The sequence below is a fragment of the Mytilus californianus genome, unplaced genomic scaffold, assembly GCF_021869535.1.
Source record: "Mytilus californianus isolate M0D057914Y unplaced genomic scaffold, xbMytCali1.0.p SCAF_7, whole genome shotgun sequence".
In the NCBI taxonomy this organism is placed as follows: Eukaryota; Metazoa; Mollusca; class Bivalvia; order Mytilida; family Mytilidae; genus Mytilus; species Mytilus californianus.
Window position 1 is genome coordinate 73,603,480 of NW_026262723.1, and position 20,625 is coordinate 73,624,104.

A 20,625-nucleotide genomic window follows, 5' to 3' on the forward strand; every position below is an offset into this window, starting at 1 on the left:
CTAAAGTTGGCCCCACCATAAGATGTCCAGGATTCCCCTGCCCACCCTCCAATTTCCTCAGAATAATATATATAAATAAGCACAGCATTTTAATGTAAGCAGTATGGTTCATATAGTCTATTGTTGACTTTCAAAAACAGGGTACTGATTATAAAAGACACTCATTTTCTATTTCTTGGACTGACAGAAGGTTGACTGTTCTGTGATCTTTGTTTCTGAGTTCAGGAAATAAAACTTTTTTAAATTATCTTTCACATTAACATAATTTTGATTTTTCTTTTATTTACTATTTCTCCATCAGATGTGGATCCAGGATTTTGAAAAAGAGGGGGGTAAACTAGGCAACATTTAGAGTGGGACAATTTTAATAAGTCTATGCATTAACCATATATGTAGCTCCATGAGGGGTGCCTAGCCCCATGCCCCCCCTAAATCTGCCTCTGTTCATTACCATAATATATTCAATATCACAATAAACCATTACAATAAAAAATCTGACAAGACAGCATTAAATAAATTTGTATATTTTTTTTTGGCAAATATATCAAACTTAATTTTCTATAAATTAAACTGACCAGATCAAACCTATATCCAACAGGTTGTGTATGTACTATGTGATGTCTGACATCTTTGCTGGCATCCCTAATAACGACAATAGTTTTACTGCCAGAGTTATGGTCAGCATTCCAACACAGAATCCATACTTCATCCAGATGTTCTACATAGTACAGTTTTACTGGATACTTGTCTGTCTTTACAATCTACAAAAAAATAGATGATCTATGACTACAAAGTTTGATTCATCCCCAAATTTGCTTGATTAACATTTGTGCTTTTAAGCCAATCTGATTAGTCAACCCCTTTCCAAAAATTACTACAGTTTGTTCTTATGCTGTTACACCACTATCCTATGTTTATCAGGGATTGAGTGCTCAAAAATATTCTTTAAGTGCTAAAAAGTTCCAAACTGAGGAGCCTGTAATTGAGTGGTTGTTGTTAACAGCTGTCTGTCATATACCGGTAAGGCTTTTTTGTTTATTGGTTTGTCAAAAATTGTTTTCTCTATCAAATTGTTTCACATTTTGTCATACATTGTTTTCTCTATTAAATTGTTTCACATTTTGTCATGAATATGGTTTTTTAAAGATTTGTATAGTAAGATCTTCTAACTATAAAAATCCTTGCTATATGTAAGGGTTTTGTCTATTGTTATTTGGCTAGCCATAAAACCAGGTTCAACCCACCATTTTTTCTTAAAATTTCCTGTTCCAAGTCCGGAATATGGCAGCTGTTATCAAATACAATGTAGTCTGTTTCTATGTAATGTTGGCGTTTGTTTTTGTAGCAGTTCAGTGTTTATGTTATTCCGTTGTTTTACTCTTATAGTTATAGTTGATGTGTTTCCCTCGGGTTTGGTTTGTGACCCGGATTTGTTTCAGTTAAATCGATTTATGACTATTGAACAGCGGTATACTACTGTTGCCTTTATTTATGGCCGTAATGTGACCCAAAGTTGTTTAGATCCTCGTCTTTTGGTCTCTGGTGGTGATACTTATACCACATATAGTTTACATCCTCGTCCTTTGGTCTCTGGTGGTGATACTCATACCACATATAGTTTACATCCTAGTCCTTTGGTCTCTGGTGGTGATACTCATACCACATATAGTTTACATCCTCGTCCTTTGGTCTCTGGTGGTGATACTCATACCACATATAGTGTACATCCTAGTCCTTTGGTCTCTAGTGGTGATACTCATACCACATATAGTGTACATCCCAGTCCTTTGGTCTCTAGTGGTGATACTCATACTACATATAGTTTACATCCTCGTCCTTTGGTCTCTGGTGGTGATACTCATACCGCATAGTTTACATCCTAGTCCTTTGGTCTCTGGTAGTGATACTCATACCACATATAGTTTACATCCTAGTCCTTTGGTCTCTGGTAGTGATACTCATACCACATATAGTTTACATCCTAGTCCTTTGGTCTCTGGTGGTGATACTCATACCACATATAGTTTACATCCTAGTCCTTTGGTCTCTGGTGGTGATACTCATACCACATATAGTTTACATCCTAGTCCTTTGGTCTCTGGTGGTGATACTCATACCACATATAGTTTACATCCTCGTCCTTTGGTCTCTGGTGGTGATACTCATACCACATATAGTTTACATCCTAGTCCTTTGGTCTCTGGTGGTGATACTCATACCACATATAGTTTATATCCTAGTCCTTTGGTCTCTGGTGGTGATACTCATACCACATATAGTTTACATCCTAATCCTTTGGTCTCTGGTGGTGATACTCATACTACATATAGTTTACATCCTAGTCCTTTGGTCTCTGGTGGTGATACTCATACCACATATAGTTTACCTCCTAGTCCTATGGTCTCTGGTGGTGATACTCATACCACATATAGTTTACATCCTAGTCCTTTGGTCTCTGGCGGTGATACTCATACCACATATAGTTTACATCCTAGTCCTTTGGTCTCTGGTGGTGATACTCATACCACATATAGTTTACATCCTAGTCCTTTGGTCTCTGGTGGTGATACTCATACTACATATAGTTTACATCCTAGTCCTTTGGTCTCTGGTGGTGATACTCATACCACATATAGTTTACCTCCTAGTCCTATGGTCTCTGGTGGTGATACTCATACCACATATAGTTTACATCCTAGTCCTTTGGTCTCTGGCGGTGATACTCATACCACATATAGTTTACATCCTAGTCCTTTGGTCTCTGGTGGTGATACTCATACCACATATAGTTTACATCCTCGTCCTTTGGTCTCTGGTGGTGATACTCATACCACATATAGTTTACATCCTCGTCCTTTGGTCTCTGGTGGTGATACTCATACCACATATAGTTTACATCCTAGTCCTTTGGTCTCTGATGGTGATACTCATACTACATATAGTTTACATCCTAGTCCTTTGGTCTCTGGTGGTGATACTCATACCACATATAGTTTACATCCTCGTCCTTTGGTCTCTAGAGGTGATACTCATACCACATATAGTTTACATCCTAGTCCTTTGGTCTCTGGTGGTGATACTCATACCACATATAGTTTACATCCTAGTCCTTTGGTCTCTGGTGGTGATACTCATACCACATATAGTTTACATCCTCGTCCTTTGGTCTCTGGCGGTGATACTCATACCACATATAGTTTACATCCTAGTCCTTTGGTCTCTGGTGGTGATACTCATACCACATATAGTTTACATCCTAGTCCTTTGGTCTCTGGTGGTGATACTCATACCACATATAGTTTACATCCTAGTCCTTTGGTCTCTGGTGGTGATACTCATACAACATATAGTTTACATCCTAGTCCTTTGGTCTCTGGTGGTGATACTCATACCACATATAGTTTACATCCTAGTCCTTTGGTCTCTGGTGGTGATACTCATACCACATATAGTTTACATCCTCGTCCTTTGGTCTCTGGCGGTGATACTCATACCACATATAGTGTACATCCTAGTCCTTTGGTCTCTAGTGGTGATACTCATACCACATATAGTGTACATCCTAGTCCTTTGGTCTCTGGTGGTGATACTCATACCACATATAGTTTACATCCTAGTCCTTCGGTCTCTGGTGGTGATACTCATACTACATATAGTTTACATCCTAGTCCTTTGGTCTCTGGTGGTGATACTCATACCACATATAGTTTACATCCTCGTCCTTTGGTCTCTGGTGGTGATACTCATACCACATATAGTTTACATCCTAGTCCTTTGGTCTCTGGCGGTGATACTCATACCACATATATAAGTGTTTATAGAATCTTTGTTTCTGTGCCTACCTGTGCTGGATAATATATGTTCTAAGCATCTTTGATTTGTGCTTGTATGTACAGGATTATACATGTATGTGTATAATTGATTTTGTTCTTACTTTTACAGAATTATATGTGCTCACAGTATCTTTGACTCTGCTTACTTGTAAAGGGATTGCATGTGCTCACAGTATGTTTGACTCTGCTTACCTGTAAAGGATTACATGTGCTCACAGTATCTGTGTAAAGGATTACATTTGCTCACAGTATCTTTGACTCTGCTTACCCATAAAGGATTACATGTGCTCACAGTATGTTTGACTTCATTCTGTGCTTACCTGTACAGGATTATATGTGTTGGCAATATCTATAATGATAACTCTGTTATGTTCTGGCTGGCTTGAGTAGATGTATTTATTCTGAACATTGACAGCTCCTCCCCATACACAATCTTGTCCAATTCCACACATAGATGGAGCTCTGTCTAACTCCTCGGGAATGTACTTTAGGTTCCCAAAGTCACCTTTAACATGACGTACAGTTTCACAACCTTCAGGTTCATAAGCTGTGTAACCATTTTTATGGAAAGCATAGAAAGCTTCCAACCTTTTTTTCTCAGGAGTTCCTGCAAAAAATGTATAGATACTGGGTATGCAACTTCTGTTAATATTCTAAATGCAATTAAATTGCTATATCTTCCAGCTGAATAAGTATCATTCTAATCAATCATGCAATGGATTATTAAGTTACCAGCTGGAAATCGTTTGTTTTAGACACATATATGAACAGACAAAAGGATGGAAGGATAAAGTGACTACTTTACACTCCTGATTTTTTTTCCAGAAAGCATAAAAAGTCAAGGACATATGAAATGTATGAACCACATGTACATAGATATAAGAATATGTGGTTTGAGTGCCAATGAGACAACCCTCCATCCAAGTCAAAATTTATAAAAGTTAACCAATATAGGTCAAAGTACGGTCTTCAACACGGAGCCTTGGCTCACACCGAACAGCAAGCTATAAAGGGCCCCAAAAATTACTAGTGTAAAACCATTCAAATGGGAAAACCAACGGTCTAATCTATATAAAAAACGAGAAACACTTATGAACCACATCAACAAATGACAACTACTGAACATCAGATTCCTGACTTAGGACAGGTGCAAACAATTGCAGCGGGTTTAAACGTTTTAATGGTACCAAACCTTCACCCTTATCTGAAACAATAGTGTAACATCACAACATAGAAAAACACACTATAAAATATCAATTGAAATGGCTTAACTCAATCAAAAGACATATTAACACCGGTGAACATACACTGAACAAATAAATTTGATCTATGATACAATGCAAATACAAAATAAATAAACTAAGGGAAGATTGTTTATTTATTTTGGAAAGTCATGGATAGGTAATGAGATAAAAACTACATTAAAAAACTTTAAGCTGGCTTAAACAACTCAAAAATGAGATAAGTTCATATGACAATGAATGACTGACAATGTTTCATCATTAATAACCTCTATGCATTTTTTGGTTGACAGAGGAAATGAAACTGTTGAAGGGAGAAAATAAATATTAAATACAATATGACAAAGTATTTATTTTCTCCCTTCAACAGTTTCATTATTAGTATGGTACATATTTTCATTGATTTCCTATCTATAGATGAACTTTTGAATATTAAATAATTAAAATAAACAACAAAATAAAGATTTTCCATTGTGTTAAAACCACAAAATTAAGTATCAGTGAACGTACAATTTTTCCTCAATACATGAAATTTTTTACACATGAAAAAAAACAAAAAAAAACATGTTTAACCCTGCTGCATTTTGCACCCTGTCCAAAGTCAAGAATCCTTAACCTTTGTTAGTCTTGTGTGTTTTTTTTTTTTTTATTTTGGTTCATTTGTATGTTTCAGCATTTAGTGTGGCGTCTCAATTCTAGTTAATTACACAGACAATGTAAATATAATAAATGTGGATAGTGTCCACATGTGGACACAGATGATGCCCCCGCTTGCATATCATATAGTTATAAAGGGACATTACTGAGGAAGGTAAAAGTTGACGCTATCCAAATTTGAACTTGATCTGAGTTTTGTGGTAATAAGCATTGTGTTTAAGTCTCATAACATTTAGTTGAGGCTAACTTAAGTAGAGAACAGAAACTTAAAATTCAGCAATTTTTCTATTTGTAAACACGAATAACTCTAGAACGGTTGTGTATAAGTTTTATAACATTTGTACTTGATCTTAAGTTTTATAGTAATGAATATTGTGCATAGGTTTCATAATGTTTGGTTGGGGCAAACTTAAGTTACAGAATGGAAACTAAAAATTTTGCAATCTTTCAATTTATAAAGGGGCATAACTCAATAATGGTTAAAGTGACACTTCCCAAATTCAACTTGATCTGTGTTTTATCAGTGGAAGTCAAAATTAAACATTGCATTGTATAAAGCATTGATTGTAGTTGATTCAACTATAATCATGGACAAAGGACGATAACTCCAATTTAAAAAAAAACTTGATATTTAGAAGAAAAAATTTTTTGGCAATTTTTCCATTTATAAAGGAGCATAACTCTAGAATGGTTTAAGTGACACCACCAAAATTCAAACTTGATCTGTGTTTTGTGGCAATAAGCATTATGTATAAGTTTCATAACATTCGGTTGAGGCAAACTTAAGTTACAGAATGGAAACTAAAATTTTTGCAATTTTTCCATTTATAAAGGGGCATAACTCTAGAACGGTTAAAGTGACGCCACCAAAATTCAAACTTGATCTGTGTTTTGTGGTAATAAGCATTGTGTATAAGTTTAATAACATTTGGTAGAGGCAAACTCAAGTTAGAGAACGGAAACCAATTTTGGGACGTACGGACGGACGTACGTACGTACGTACGTACAGACGGACAAGGGTAAAACTTAATGCCCCCACCGCTACGGCGGGGGCATAACAAAATCCTAACTAAAATACCATACCTGGTTTATTAATTTTAGCCTCAGCTTCACCATTCCCAACTATATTAGTAGCTTTACATTTATACGATCCTATATCTCTCACTATGTCAGAATTATGGATCATTAAAGTGCCATTATTATCTGTAACAAAAAATATATAATCCATGATTACAAATTCTACCGTGTTCAACATGTAACAGAATTATGTCCTAATAAACATGGGATTTAACAACAATTCCAGATGCTAATTGCAAAGAAAGCATAGGAAAAATAATCTAAGATGTAAAAATGTATTCCCAATGAAATGTAAGAATCCACTTTATATTAAAGTGAGATAATTTTTAGGAAAGCCATTTAAGGATGTACTTAGGTGAGGGTTTGGAATATGTGTCAGATGTTCGGACTCCTTGGTGTTTTTCTATACGATACAAGGTAAAATATTTTGCCCCATAACATCTATTTATCTTTTAATATAAGACTTAGTAGCTCATAAAAGGTCATTTGACAAAATTTAAGCAGATTTTTGATTTTCTTTTGTTTGATTTGAGACCCAAATAAAACCAATGAAAATATAAGGTAAAAGTCCGAGTCAGCCTTTTCCCGCCATATTTTATAAATCAAATATCTTGAAAAGGAGCTCCATGACCTATCAAAATTTTTAGCTTATTTTGGTCCTTACCTAATACTCTTCCAGCTTATAGTTCCAATTTTAAATTCTTGATTTATTTAATTTCACCTTAGATTACCTAAGTACATCCTTAATTAACTCAATAAGATGTGTCATCACAGCAAGCTGAATGACTATGTAGGTCATGATGTTTTCTAAAATTAAATTTATTAGATAAAGTTTTAGGAAAAATCAACAAAAAAACATGAAATGTAGTATCAAGGTGGTTGACTTTTATATAACGGGAGTCAATACTCAGCTGTGTTATAATGCTGACAACTTACGAGTAGTTATGAAATGTTTTGGTTTTGCTGTTTATTTTCCAGGTTATACTCAGCTGTGGTATAGTGCTGACAACTTACGTGTAGTTATGAAATGTTTTGGTTTATAAGGAACTGGTTCGTTGTTTATTTGCCAGGATATACTGGGCTGTGGTATACCATCTACATGACAGTCAATGAAAATATCCAAAGAACTCATCTCCATAGTTTGCATTTGCGGTGACACTCTCACTATTGGACGTACTGAAAAAGTAATACAGAATAGTACAATGCATAAACATGTGTTATACCTCTCCATAAAAGAGGTACACTGAATTGTTGGCATAAATTATGTATCTGTATCACCTAATTAATTATATTTCTTTCATAAAAAAAAACTAACTTTCCCAAACAAAGACAGACATGTTTCTTTTTCATTGATACTGTAGTTTTGTTATCATTTGACACACTTTTTTTTTTATAAAATTTATACATCTCTTGTAGTTCTAAGTTTTTTTTAACAATGATTGCTTATTGTATAACCAAGGATTGCATAAATTTCAAAACAAATACATTTACAATTACATGTACTATGATTGTACTGTTCACTGTCCAGCTAAACATATTTGTGAAGTCTCACATTAAACAAATCCTTCTACCTGAACAGATATTAATCAAACCAGAGTATACTGAACTGCTTATCAGCATTATAAAGAATAATGAGAAGAAGAGAAAAGATACAGTAAATTTTCATAGAAATGAAAAATGTGACATTTACCCTAATAAATCCACTTTTCACCTTAACCCCAAACTTCTTTCAACAGTAACAACTAATTAAGCATAATAGTTCTGGTAAACCTTTTCTCTCTAAATTCTGGACATTATATTTGATGGAACCTTGAAAGTTACTAATTCTTGAGAAAGGGTAATAAGGTGACCTTTTCTACTTTTACACATGATACACAGATAGCTATTTTGAAGCATACATATGATAATTTAATGACAATAAAAAGTGCTAAAATTTTGACACATGGTTCAGATTTAAGACATGTTCTTGACATTACACTTGTTTGAACTTCGAAAATAATTCATTCTTAACACAGGGCAATAAGGTGGCCTTTTCTACTTTCACACATGATATACAAAAAGTTACTGAAGCATAAATATGATATTTAAATGACACTGAAAAGTGCTAAAACTTTGACTCACAGTTCACATTTAAGACATGTATCTCCTTGACACCTGGTTTGACTTTATCATAACATGTATAGTTTCCAGTATGGTGAAGACCTACATCTTCAAAGTATAATGTTCCATCAGAAAACACCTGTCAATAAATACAAGTAAGGTATAATTATGTTCACATTAAAACACTATCACAATTTAACAATTTGTTATGTAAGGATTATACATTTTATGTACAAAGTTCTTATATACTATAGCCAAAATATATTTCCACCAGAAATGAAATTCTTGTAGAAATAGTCTTTCTCTGCAATACAGCTTCCTTGTCCAACAACAGAAAAATGCCATATCGGCCTCTCCATCATGAACTAATCATATCAAATCACTTACTGCCATATCAGGAACACTAATTGTATTGAGGTCAATATTGTTTCTCCTCCATACTACTTCAGAGTTCTCCAACATTGGAACACCACACTTGATCTCCAGACCATTACCAGCTGTTGATTTAACATGAATGATTTCCAAGTCTTCCTCTATAACAGCATCTGCCACAGCTATAATAAAATAATATCGTTAAACTTGAATGTTCCCTCTTTTAAAATTCCACAAGAATGCAGGCATTGTCATGCTAAGCAGAATCCACCTTTCAATTCAAGGAATTTGAAAACTAGAAGTAGGTGTCTGACAGATCCAAAATGCACTCATGTGTTACAACTTGTCACTTCAAAGGTGCTGGCCAAGTATGAAGTCATCATGCTTAGCAGTACCAAAGAAAAGTATGAAAGACATATTTGATAGACAAACAGATGAAGGACATAGTAATTGCCATTAAAGATCCACTCTTAGAGTTGGTGTATCAGATCAACTGAAAACTAAGTAGAACGTTAAAAGTACAATACTTACTGAATGCATTTAAGAAGCTCAGATGATCAAGTTTCCTATCTTTTGCCTCATACTTGAGTATATCTAGTAATGTGCATATTGTAGAAATGTGCTCTAAATTCTCTGCAATCTGCATCTCCCATAATTCATCATTGCTTATGTCACCATTCATGTCACGGTCATAGTAACTGAACATCAATGATGCTATGTAACCTTTATCTGCAAAAAATATACATCATGAAAATGTAGGTACTTGTATAGTTTAACATGTGTACAATAAAAGTTCTGATATAAAGGAAACCCTGAAACTACTAAATAAAAGAAGATGTGTTTTACCTTTGCTCTATAAAACAAAGCCAATAAAGCAGTGAATACCATTCTTCCAAATAAAATGAGACAAGTGTAACCCGTGATTCCCAAGTGCAATAGTTTTAAAGAGAAAGTTAAAAGATTTTGAATTCACTAGTATATTAATTTTTATATTGGTTTTTCTTTGAATTGATTTTCTTACTGTAATAAGGACTTCTTCTATCTACTAAAACTGTGATAAGTAAAAGGTCATGAATATATAAACATAGACTTTTGTACTTACTTGGTATTATATTTTCATCACAATGTGTCTCTCTGAATCTAACACAATGGTATCTCAGTAGGTCCGATTTAAACTGTACATAATCTTCTTGTGAACACACTAAATCGTCTTCATTGAAACTGTCCAATAATTTAGGCATATCATCGTATGGTGGTTTAGTAGATGGAAGTAGTGTGGTTGTAGTCTTCAGATAATTTTCTGCTTCTTGCACTTTCTTATTTAACTCTGATTTCTCTTTCCCTTCTACCTTTTCTTTATTGACAATATCAGGTTTGGCATTTGGTAATTCATTTATTTGTGGTACCAGTTTTAGGATTGCCTCTGCAATAAAATATAAATATATTGTTACAGTTGCTGGCATGTCAGTAACTGCTAGTAGTCTGTTGTTATTAATGTATTATTGTCATTTTGTTTATTTTCTATTGTTTCCTATTCTGACATCGAACTCGGACTTCTCTTATACTGAGTTTTACTGTGCATACTGTTGTGCGTTTGTTTTTACTACATTGGCTAGAGGTATAGGGGGAGGGTTGAGATCTCAAAAAACATGTTTAACCCCACCGCATTTTTGCGCCTGTCCCAAGTCAGGAGCCTCTGGCCTTTGTTAGTCTTGTATCATTTTTAATTTTAGTTTCCTGTGTATAATTTGGAGTTTAGTATGACGTCCATTATCACTGAACTAGTATACATATTTGTTTAAGAGCCAGCTGAAGGACGCCTCCGGGTGCAGTAGTTTCTCGCTGCATTGAAGACCCATTGGTGGCCTTCGGCTGTTGTCTGTTCTATGGTTGGGTCGTTGTCTCTTTGACACATTCCCCATTTCCATTCTCAATTTAATTACAGTACTTATTATATGAAATGTTGAAATTTATGGATAACTTTCAATTATTTTCTACGTCTTTATTTGTTGTTGGTTATAGTTTGTCTTTGTTTGTATGTCTGGTTGTCAGATTTATTGATTGTTGGTTGCTTAATGTCCCTGGTTTGTCAGAAGAGACAGGTGTTGGTGTTTGATAGGTTCTGTATTTGGTGTTAACTGATATCATTTTTATGCTTTATTTTATCTTAGACCATTTCATTTAACTTTTCTTTTCTTTGTTACTCATTTAAAATTAACAATATCATACAGTATACAGTTTCTGATCAAAACAAAACAGAACGTAAAAAGAAGACCTAAATATACATTTCCTGCAAAATTATCCATGAAATAACCATTAAAGCTACTACAATCAATCTTTTCTACAAATATCTAAATTTGCTTCAGTTTAAATTGTCCAAAGTGTCTTGGTGAACACATTTTCGTCAATCCCAAAATTTGTATTTACTAACATCCTTTGTGGAAGATGATAGTCTTAACTTTGTTGTAAACAATCTTTCACATACCATGCTTTGAATGACATTTCTTGATGACATAGTTCAGATTTTTCCCCAGAACACAAGACTGATCACTGTAGAGGTCACATTTGAGACTATCGTAATTGTATCTAAATCCAAAACAACTGTCAACATTACACATGTCTCGACATTTCTCCATAGTATCCATGTCACTGGACGTTACTCTACAGGGCATCATTCTTGCTGACTGAATCTGGTGATAGTCACAGTCTGAAAATACAAATATAAATTACATCCACTTGAGTAATATTTTCATTGTTGAATTAGACATACTGTGAATTCATTTATTTTCATGGGTTCTAATTTTTGTGGATTGAGGAAAAATTGTATTTTTGTGGATATTTCATGTCGTGGTTTTGTGAAAGTCTGCATAGAATCCTAAAGAAATGTGTACTTTTTAGAACATTTAAATTCCTGCTTCATCTTTACCCATGTAATCAAGGAATCCCACAAATAATAAGGAATTCACGGTAAACTATTATCATTAACAATTTTAATCTTGTTTAAATAAACCGTTGACACAGAGATATGTCTCGCCTGTCGTCAGTAAATTCAGAAAGAGACAATCTGATGGACAGCAAAATTGCTAATTAATTCAAAGTCGCTGGACAATGAACAAGGGGCAGGGCTGAACTGAGATGTACTGATAGTAATTCAACTTTATAGAAAATATCATTGTCTATTATAAGTAGTTCCTATCCAACTAACTTAAGCAGAAAACTTAACATTGAAAATTGCTAATTACTTGAAAGTCGCTGGACCATGACCTACATGGGCAGGGAGTCGAAATTGTCGTCAAACTGATATGTACTGATAGTAATTCAATTTTATAGAAAATATTATTGTCTATCACAAGTGGTTCTTAATAAAACTAACTTAAGCAGAAAACTTAACATTGAAAATTGTTTATTTATTGAAAGTAGCTGGACCATGACCTAGGGGGCAAGGCCTCGAAATAGTCTTCAATCTGATATGAACTGATAGTAATGCATAGAAAATATCATTGATCTATCACAAGTAGTTCCTATTAAATTAACTTAAGCAGAAAACTTAACATTGAAAATTGCTAATTAATTCAAAGTCACTGGACCATGACCAAGGCGGAGGGCCTCAAAATAGTCGTCAAACGGATTTGTACTGATACTAATGCAATTTCATACAAAATATCATTGATCTGTCACAAGTAGTTCTTATCAATCTAACTTAAGCAAAAAAGTTAACAATTGTTGACGCCAAAGACAACTATGTCGTCGTCGTCGCCGGAAATGCAATACCTATTGGTGAGTCAAAAAAATTTTTAAGTATTAGAAACAAATCAATCTGTTGTTCAATAGTTATCTTTCTTTTCATCAAAATAAATGTTAATCTCTTGGTAGTGGTCAAAAGGAGATCTTTTCTTGGGATGAGAGTTGGAATGACAAATTTTCTCCAGAATTATTCAATTTTTATTACCATGCAAAATACTAATTTTTAACCTTGTTAAAAGGATTCATTATTTTAACAACATGCATAATGTTATAAGTTGACTTTAGTTGTGTAAACAGAAATTGTTTGTATTAGATATAGTAATATATTGACATTCTACTCAACAAATGGCAATTACAACTAAATTGCATTAGCATTTAGTTACTGAGAGTGGTAAATGGAAAGTTAAGTAATTGTGTAGTTTGAACAGTAAACTCAATAATATCATTGGTTTCTATGACATCAAAATTGAAAAAATTAGTTTATCTCTTGTGTATGTACATATATATTTTCAAACATTACCTTTAGGATTTGTACATCTCTTCACATAATAATTTTCCTTCTTTTTATTAAGAAGTTCTATACAAGATTTGTCAAAGAAGATTTCACAAGCTGTAGACTGGTCTTCTTTGGTAAGGTATTGGAATGCTTCACAGCGACCATGGACACAAGCATCATGACATTCTATCAGACTGGACACACTACTGGTAGCTTTACTACACATGAAGGGGGACTTTCCTGGGATAACTTCTAAAACATTGCAGATATCACCTGAAAATATTTGTAAGGAAGAGTGTAAAATGTCAATTGAAATTATGACTGAATTTTATTCATTATGCAGAGAAGAGCAAGAAATAATGAGTGGAATACTATTGATTTTGTCTTAAACATGTTTTCTTTTGCCTTTGAAACGAACTGATTTACAATTCTTAAGCAAAATTTAATCTATAACAGAAAATGTTGAGAATCCTATGTTGTGCATTACTGACATATCATATATTTATTTTATTTTGAGACAGTACAGTACCTGAAATACCAAACATAACTCTATCATTAATATTTTTTAGAGTTAATTTCCTAAAACTTGTAGATTAAGACTTTGGTAGGCTCAATGCTTTGTTTGTGTAAACGTTTGCTCAAGCATTGTAATAAAGATTGACATCTGCAAACATTATGAATAGGCTGAGTTAAACATGTATACATTATACTTAAATTTGATTATTTGATAATGTCCAATCAAATCTAAATATAATGTATACAGGTTTAACTCCGCCTAATTATATTGTTTGCAGATGTCAATCTTAATTACAATGCTTGAGCAAACGTTTATACAAGCAAAGCAACCAAGTGTACCAAAGTCTTAATCTAGGAGCATAAGGAAATTAGCTCTAAGAGGAATTGATGATTTGTACTTTTCTGATGTTGTCAGTTAACATGTTGAATTGAATTATTTCAAAATAGAGAAAACAAATGTCTGAATAATACTACCGGAAGTTAAGTTTTAAAATCTTATGCTTTAAAATTTTTATCATAATTCTGATTCATGTCACTGCTGGAGTGAATTTGGTCACAGATTTCTCAAGTCATCCTTAAGCTGCTGTCAAAACAACTTTAAAAATGTAAAATAATATTTTACATAAGACTTGTTAGACAAAGCAATATATCATTTACTAAGAAACTTGCAATTTCATTATCATCAAAATCTAAATGATAAACTTGAACTACCACAATTACCTTTTTCATTACATCTCTTTATATAGTGGACAATACCTAGGGCATTCATCATATCTATACAAGCTTTACTGTGATGTATGTCACAAATCTTCTCATCTTTTCGGTAAGTAAAGGCTGTACAGTTTTGACAGGAATCTCGACATTCTTCATAAGATTTTACAACACTGGTTTTTACATTGCACATGGCATAGATATGCTCTGCTACTAAGTTAACTGGCTCAAAATCACATTCATAATCTGTAAAAACAAAAGTTTAATAAAATTATTGAGGGCAATTTCAGTTTCTTTACAATGGCAGATGTTTAAATGTGTTGCTAATAAGATTGGTCAGTATGGCAAGTCTTACTTCTCAAAACAGTTTTTTTTTTAACGTTTTTACTCTCACTGAATCTGAGCAAAAAAGTAGCGCGCCTCCAGTTACTGAGACTTCGAAATATTCAAGTTTTTGGAAAATTGCTTTCAAAATAACATCATTTCACTTGTACTACATATATTGAAAAATGTTCTTTCATGCCATTATAGTGACCTATAGATGTTAACTTCTACATCATTTGGTCTCTAGTGGAGAGTTATCTCATTGGCAATCATACACCATCTTATTTTTACTTTAAGAACCTGAGCAACAATAAACAATACCTGGATTGGGTTGACACCTCCTCTGTTCATAGAAATCCATCTCAGAGTTTGGATGTCTGATTATATCAGTTGGTTTCTCAAACAGGAAGCATAATCCACTCTTCTCTGCAGAATACTGAAAAGCAAAGCAACCACTATTGTGTGATTTCTTATCACACAGGTCACTGCATTCTAAGAGAGATTTCACCGAAACAGGCATCAAAATATCTCCCCACAGGATCCCTTCTTGTCCCTTAAACACACTGTATTCACACTGGGTACCTGAAATTTAATGATTCAATTAAAACTATCATGTGGCTGGTTGGCTATTATTTCAATGTTATTAAGTTCATTCAACAACATTTTTAAGCTCAAGACCAAAAAAAATCAAGTTTAAGACCAATCATGAAAAAATATGGTAAATTTTCATCTTCTACGTGCTTATCATTTCAAACTTTAGCATACAGGAAGTGCCTGCAGAAGGCATGGCACTTTCAAAATATCTGCATAATGGGATTCAATGTACTTCAAAATTTGAATGTTGCTGCATATTTATTCATCCCCCACATTCAAGAATATACTCAGAAAGGTCATACAAACTGATGTAAAAATGCACTCCGCCTGGAGCAGCTGGATACGACCACAGAGGTGGAACTCTGAACAGTTGGGGCAAGGTATGGACACAATATTCAAGCTTGATACAGCTCTGAATTTGGATAGTGATTAAATATTTGACACATTTTAGATTTCTGACACAGAATAAATGTGGTCAGATAACTTAAAAATTTGAAATGGGACATTTAATCTACTTAATGGTCCAATATCCAAAATCTAATTCCATGGTTAGATTCAGCATATAAAAAAAACCCCATGAATTCAAACAAAGTCCAATTTTGGACCCTTTGGACCTTAATATGGACTAATTTGAAAACAGGGCCCAAAATTAAAAATCTGAATACACAGTTAGATTCAGCATATCATAGAACCACAAGAATTCAGTTTTTGATGAAATCAAACAAAGTCTAATTTTGGACCCTTTGGACCTCAATGTAGACCTATTTAGAAATGTCCAAATATCCAATATTGTAATACATGGTAAAAACCTCAAACAATTCAAGACTTTAAATTAATCCTCATTGAAATTGGTAAAAAGATTTGTATTTATTTTCAATTGAAGATTTCTTGCTGTTATGTTATGCAATACTTTGCTGTTGCGCAATACTTAGTAAATCTGTTTACAAAACAAGAAATGATTGTAACAGGATGCTGTTACGAAGTCTCCCAAACGAAGCTCCCATAATTCGTAATTCCCAGTGTCGCCTGACATTGGACAAAGTCCAGTGAAAATTGGTTTGGTCCAGTAAAGTTAATGCATTAGTGATGCCTGGGGACTAACCCTGTATATCATTCAAATCATCTTGGCATGACAAACCAGAATATATATGGTTTAGGGGTGGGGATCTCAACCATTTACAAGATACTAGAACATTGGGGGTGGGGGGAACCCCTGGGGACTGACCCTATACATCATTCAAATGTTCGAGAAACTACGAACAGGAATATATATGGTCTAGGGGTGGGGATCTCAACCATTTACAAGATATTAGAACTTTCTCAAATGGCAGGAGGTCGGGATGACCCCTGGGGACTAACCCTGTATATCATTCAAACCATCTTGGTATGACAAACCAGAATATATATGGTTTAGGGGTGGGGATCTTGACCACTTACAAGATATTAGAACTTTCTTAAATAGCAGGGGGTGGGGGTGACCCCTGGGGACTAACCCTGTATATCATTCAAACCATCTTGGTATGACAAACCAGAATATATATGGTTTAGGGGTGGGGATCTTGACTACTTACAAGATATTAGAACTTTCTTAAATAGAAGGGGCTGAGGATGACCCCTGAGGACTAACCCTGTATATCATTCAAACCATCTTCGCATGACAAACCAGAATATATATGGTTTAGGGGTGGGGATCTTGACCACTTACAAGATATTAAAACTTTCTTAAATGGCAGGGGGTGGGGGTGACCCCTGGGGACTAACCCTGTATTTCATTTGATGTGCTTTATCATGACAAACCAGAATATATATGGTTTAGGGGTGGGGATCTCGACCATTTACAAGATATTAGAACTTTCTCAAATGGCAGGGGGTCGGGATGACCCCTGGGGACTAACCCTGTATATCATTCAAACCATCTTAGCATGACAAACCAGAATATATATGGTTTAGGGGTGGGGATCTCGACCATTTACAAGATATTAGAACTTTCTCAAATGGCAGGGGGTCGGGATGACCCCTGGGGACTAACCCTGTATATCATTCAAACCATCTTAGCATGACAAACCAGAATATATATGGTTTAGGGGTGGGGATCTTGACCACTTACAAGATATTAGAACTTTCTTAAATGGCATGGGGTGGGGGTGACCCCTGGGGACAAACCCTGTATTTCATTTCATGTGCTTTCTCATGACAAACCAGAATATATATGGTTTAGGGGTGGGGATCTCGACCATTTACAAGATATTAGAACTTTCTCAAATGGCAGGGGGTCGGGATGACCCCTGGGGACTAACCCTGTATATCATTCAAACCATCTTAGCATGACAAACCAGAATATATATGGTTTAGGGGTGGGGATCTCGACCATTTACAAGATATTAGAACTTTCTCAAATGGCAGGGGGTCGGGATGACCCCTGGGGACTAACCCTGTATATCATTCAAACCATCTTAGCATGACAAACCAGAATATATATGGTTTAGGGGTGGGGATCTTGACCACTTACAAGATATTAGAACTTTCTTAAATAGCAGGGGGTGGGGGTGACCCCTGGGGACTAACCCTGTATATCATTCAAACCATCTTGGTATGACAAACCAGAATATATATGGTTTAGGGGTGGGGATCTTGACCACTTACAAGATATTAGAACTTTCTTAAATAGAAGGGGCTGAGGATGACCCCTGAGGACTAACCCTGTATATCATTCAAACCATCTTCGCATGACAAACCAGAATATATATGGTTTAGGGGTGGGGATCTTGACCACTTACAAGATATTAAAACTTTCTTAAATGGCAGGGGGTGGGGGTGACCCCTGGGGACTAACCCTGTATTACATTTGATGTGCTTTATCATGACAAACCAGAATATATATGGTTTAGGGGTGGGGATCTCGACCATTTACAAGATATTAGAACTTTCTCAAATGGCAGGGGGTCGGGATGACCCCTGGGGACTAACCCTGTATATCATTCAAACCATCTTAGCATGACAAACCAGAATATATATGGTTTAGGGGTGGGGATCTCGACCATTTACAAGATATTAGAACTTTCTCAAATGGCAGGGGGTCGGGATGACCCCTGGGGACTAACCCTGTATATCATTCAAACCATCTTAGCATGACAAACCAGAATATATATGGTTTAGGGGTGGGGATCTTGACCACTTACAAGATATTAGAACTTTCTTAAATGGCATGGGGTGGGGGTGACCCCTGGGGACTAACCCTGTATTTCATTTCATGTGCTTTCTCATGACAAACCAGAATATATATGGTTTAGGGGTGGGGATCTCGACCATTTACAAGATATTAGAACTTTCTCAAATGGCAGGGGGTCGGGATGACCCCTGGGGACTAACCCTGTATATCATTCAAACCATCTTAGCATGACAAACCAGAATATATATGGTTTAGGGGTGGGGTTCACGACCATTTTCAAGATATTAGAACTTTCTCAAATGGCAGGGGGTCGGGATGACCCCTGGGGACTAACCCTGTATATCATTCAAACCATCTTAGCATGACAAACCAGAATATATATGGTTTAGGGGTGGGGATCTCGACCATTTACAAGATATTAGAACTTTCTCAAATGGCAGGGGGTCGGGATGACCCCTGGGGACTAACCCTGTATATCATTCAAACCATCTTAGCATGACAAACCAGAATATATATGGTTTAGGGGTGGGGTTCACGACCATTTTCAAGATATTAGAACTTTCTCAAATGGCAGGGGGTCGGGATGACCCCTGGGGACTAACCCTGTATATCATTCAGACCATCTTAGCATGACAAACCAGAATATATATGGTTTAGGGATGGGGATCTTGACCACTTACAAGGTATTAGAACTTTCTTAAATGGCAGGGGGTGGGGATGACCCCTGGGGACTAACCCTGTATTTCATTTAATGGGTTTTATCATTTAGAACATTTTCAATTAAAAAGATTGTGTCTATCACAAACGGTTTTCAATTTATAATCATTTGAAAATTTAAAAAAATAAAATCCCATAGGGTTCTATAGTAAAACCCTCTTTTCTTTTTGCCCCTCAAAGTACCCCTTTATAAACCCCATTGCACAAACAAAACCCTGATTGCACCACTAGACATGTTAGTCTAACATATTGTGAAACCCTAAGTTAATCTGACAAGCGGTTTTGGAGAACGGGTGCGGACAAGTTCAAATTTAAAAGCGGCGGAAGAGGAAGAGGAAGAGGAAGAGGAAGAAGAATAATAATAATAATAAGAACTGAGCAAAAACAATAAGTCTTCCCAAACTTCGTTTGGGAGACTTAATAAATATAATAATTTACACACCCTGTTTGGTGTGTATCTCCTGCCATATCAGTATTTGTTGTTTCTTTATATAGATCAGAAATAATTTATGTTGGAACCAGCTTAGCCAGTATTAGAAAAGTCTTGTTTTTGGCCCCTATTTGGCCTCTAGTTTCTTAACGATTAAAGCCACAACCCACAAAATCGACCCCAACCTTGTGTGGGTTATGGAACCTTGTGGTACAATTTCATAGAGAACCACTGACTAATACTTAAGTATTTGTTCGGAAACCAGAAAAACCTTTTTTGAACGACGACGACGACGATAGCAATATACGAACGCAAATTTTTTGCGGTCATATAAAAAGTCTAGATAACCAAGATAGCCAATTTCTATGTAATTGCAGCAGTATTTCTATATGTCTGCATTTCAAAGAATTTCTATGTAAGATTTTGAGGATGCAGTACAGTTCTAAAAACACAATTTTTATAGGATGTTTTAAGCCAAATTCCTTATTACAGTAAAGGATACAAGTTGTCACTTAAACTTATGCAATCTAACAAGTTGTCCTTGTTTTTCTGACCTACTTTTTAAATTTGATAAGTAAAACAAAAACAGATAGAATGAGACAATAATAAATGAATTAAATGAATGAAATGTTCAGACAAAAGTA

At 35.0% G+C, this 20,625-nt stretch overlaps 1 protein-coding gene across 2 annotated transcripts in view; it reads right to left on the reverse strand.

Annotated features, from left to right (window-relative positions):
- Positions 1–20,625, reverse strand: part of LOC127709242 (uncharacterized) — a 79,092-nt gene that overhangs the window by 8,460 nt on the left and 50,007 nt on the right. For both annotated transcript variants that reach the window (XM_052214657.1, XM_052214658.1), the window contains exons 5-16: positions 15,393–15,653; positions 14,757–14,993; positions 13,545–13,793; positions 11,766–11,987; positions 10,383–10,703; positions 9,812–10,009; positions 9,296–9,462; positions 8,930–9,047; positions 7,823–7,984; positions 6,815–6,934; positions 4,154–4,440; positions 576–761 (exon numbers count right to left, since the gene is read on the reverse strand). In XM_052214657.1, the coding sequence (XP_052070617.1) occupies positions 576–761; positions 4,154–4,440; positions 6,815–6,934; positions 7,823–7,984; positions 8,930–9,047; positions 9,296–9,462; positions 9,812–10,009; positions 10,383–10,703; positions 11,766–11,987; positions 13,545–13,793; positions 14,757–14,993; positions 15,393–15,653 (2,528 nt within the window). The remainder of the gene's footprint in view (positions 1–575; positions 762–4,153; positions 4,441–6,814; positions 6,935–7,822; positions 7,985–8,929; positions 9,048–9,295; positions 9,463–9,811; positions 10,010–10,382; positions 10,704–11,765; positions 11,988–13,544; positions 13,794–14,756; positions 14,994–15,392; positions 15,654–20,625) is intronic.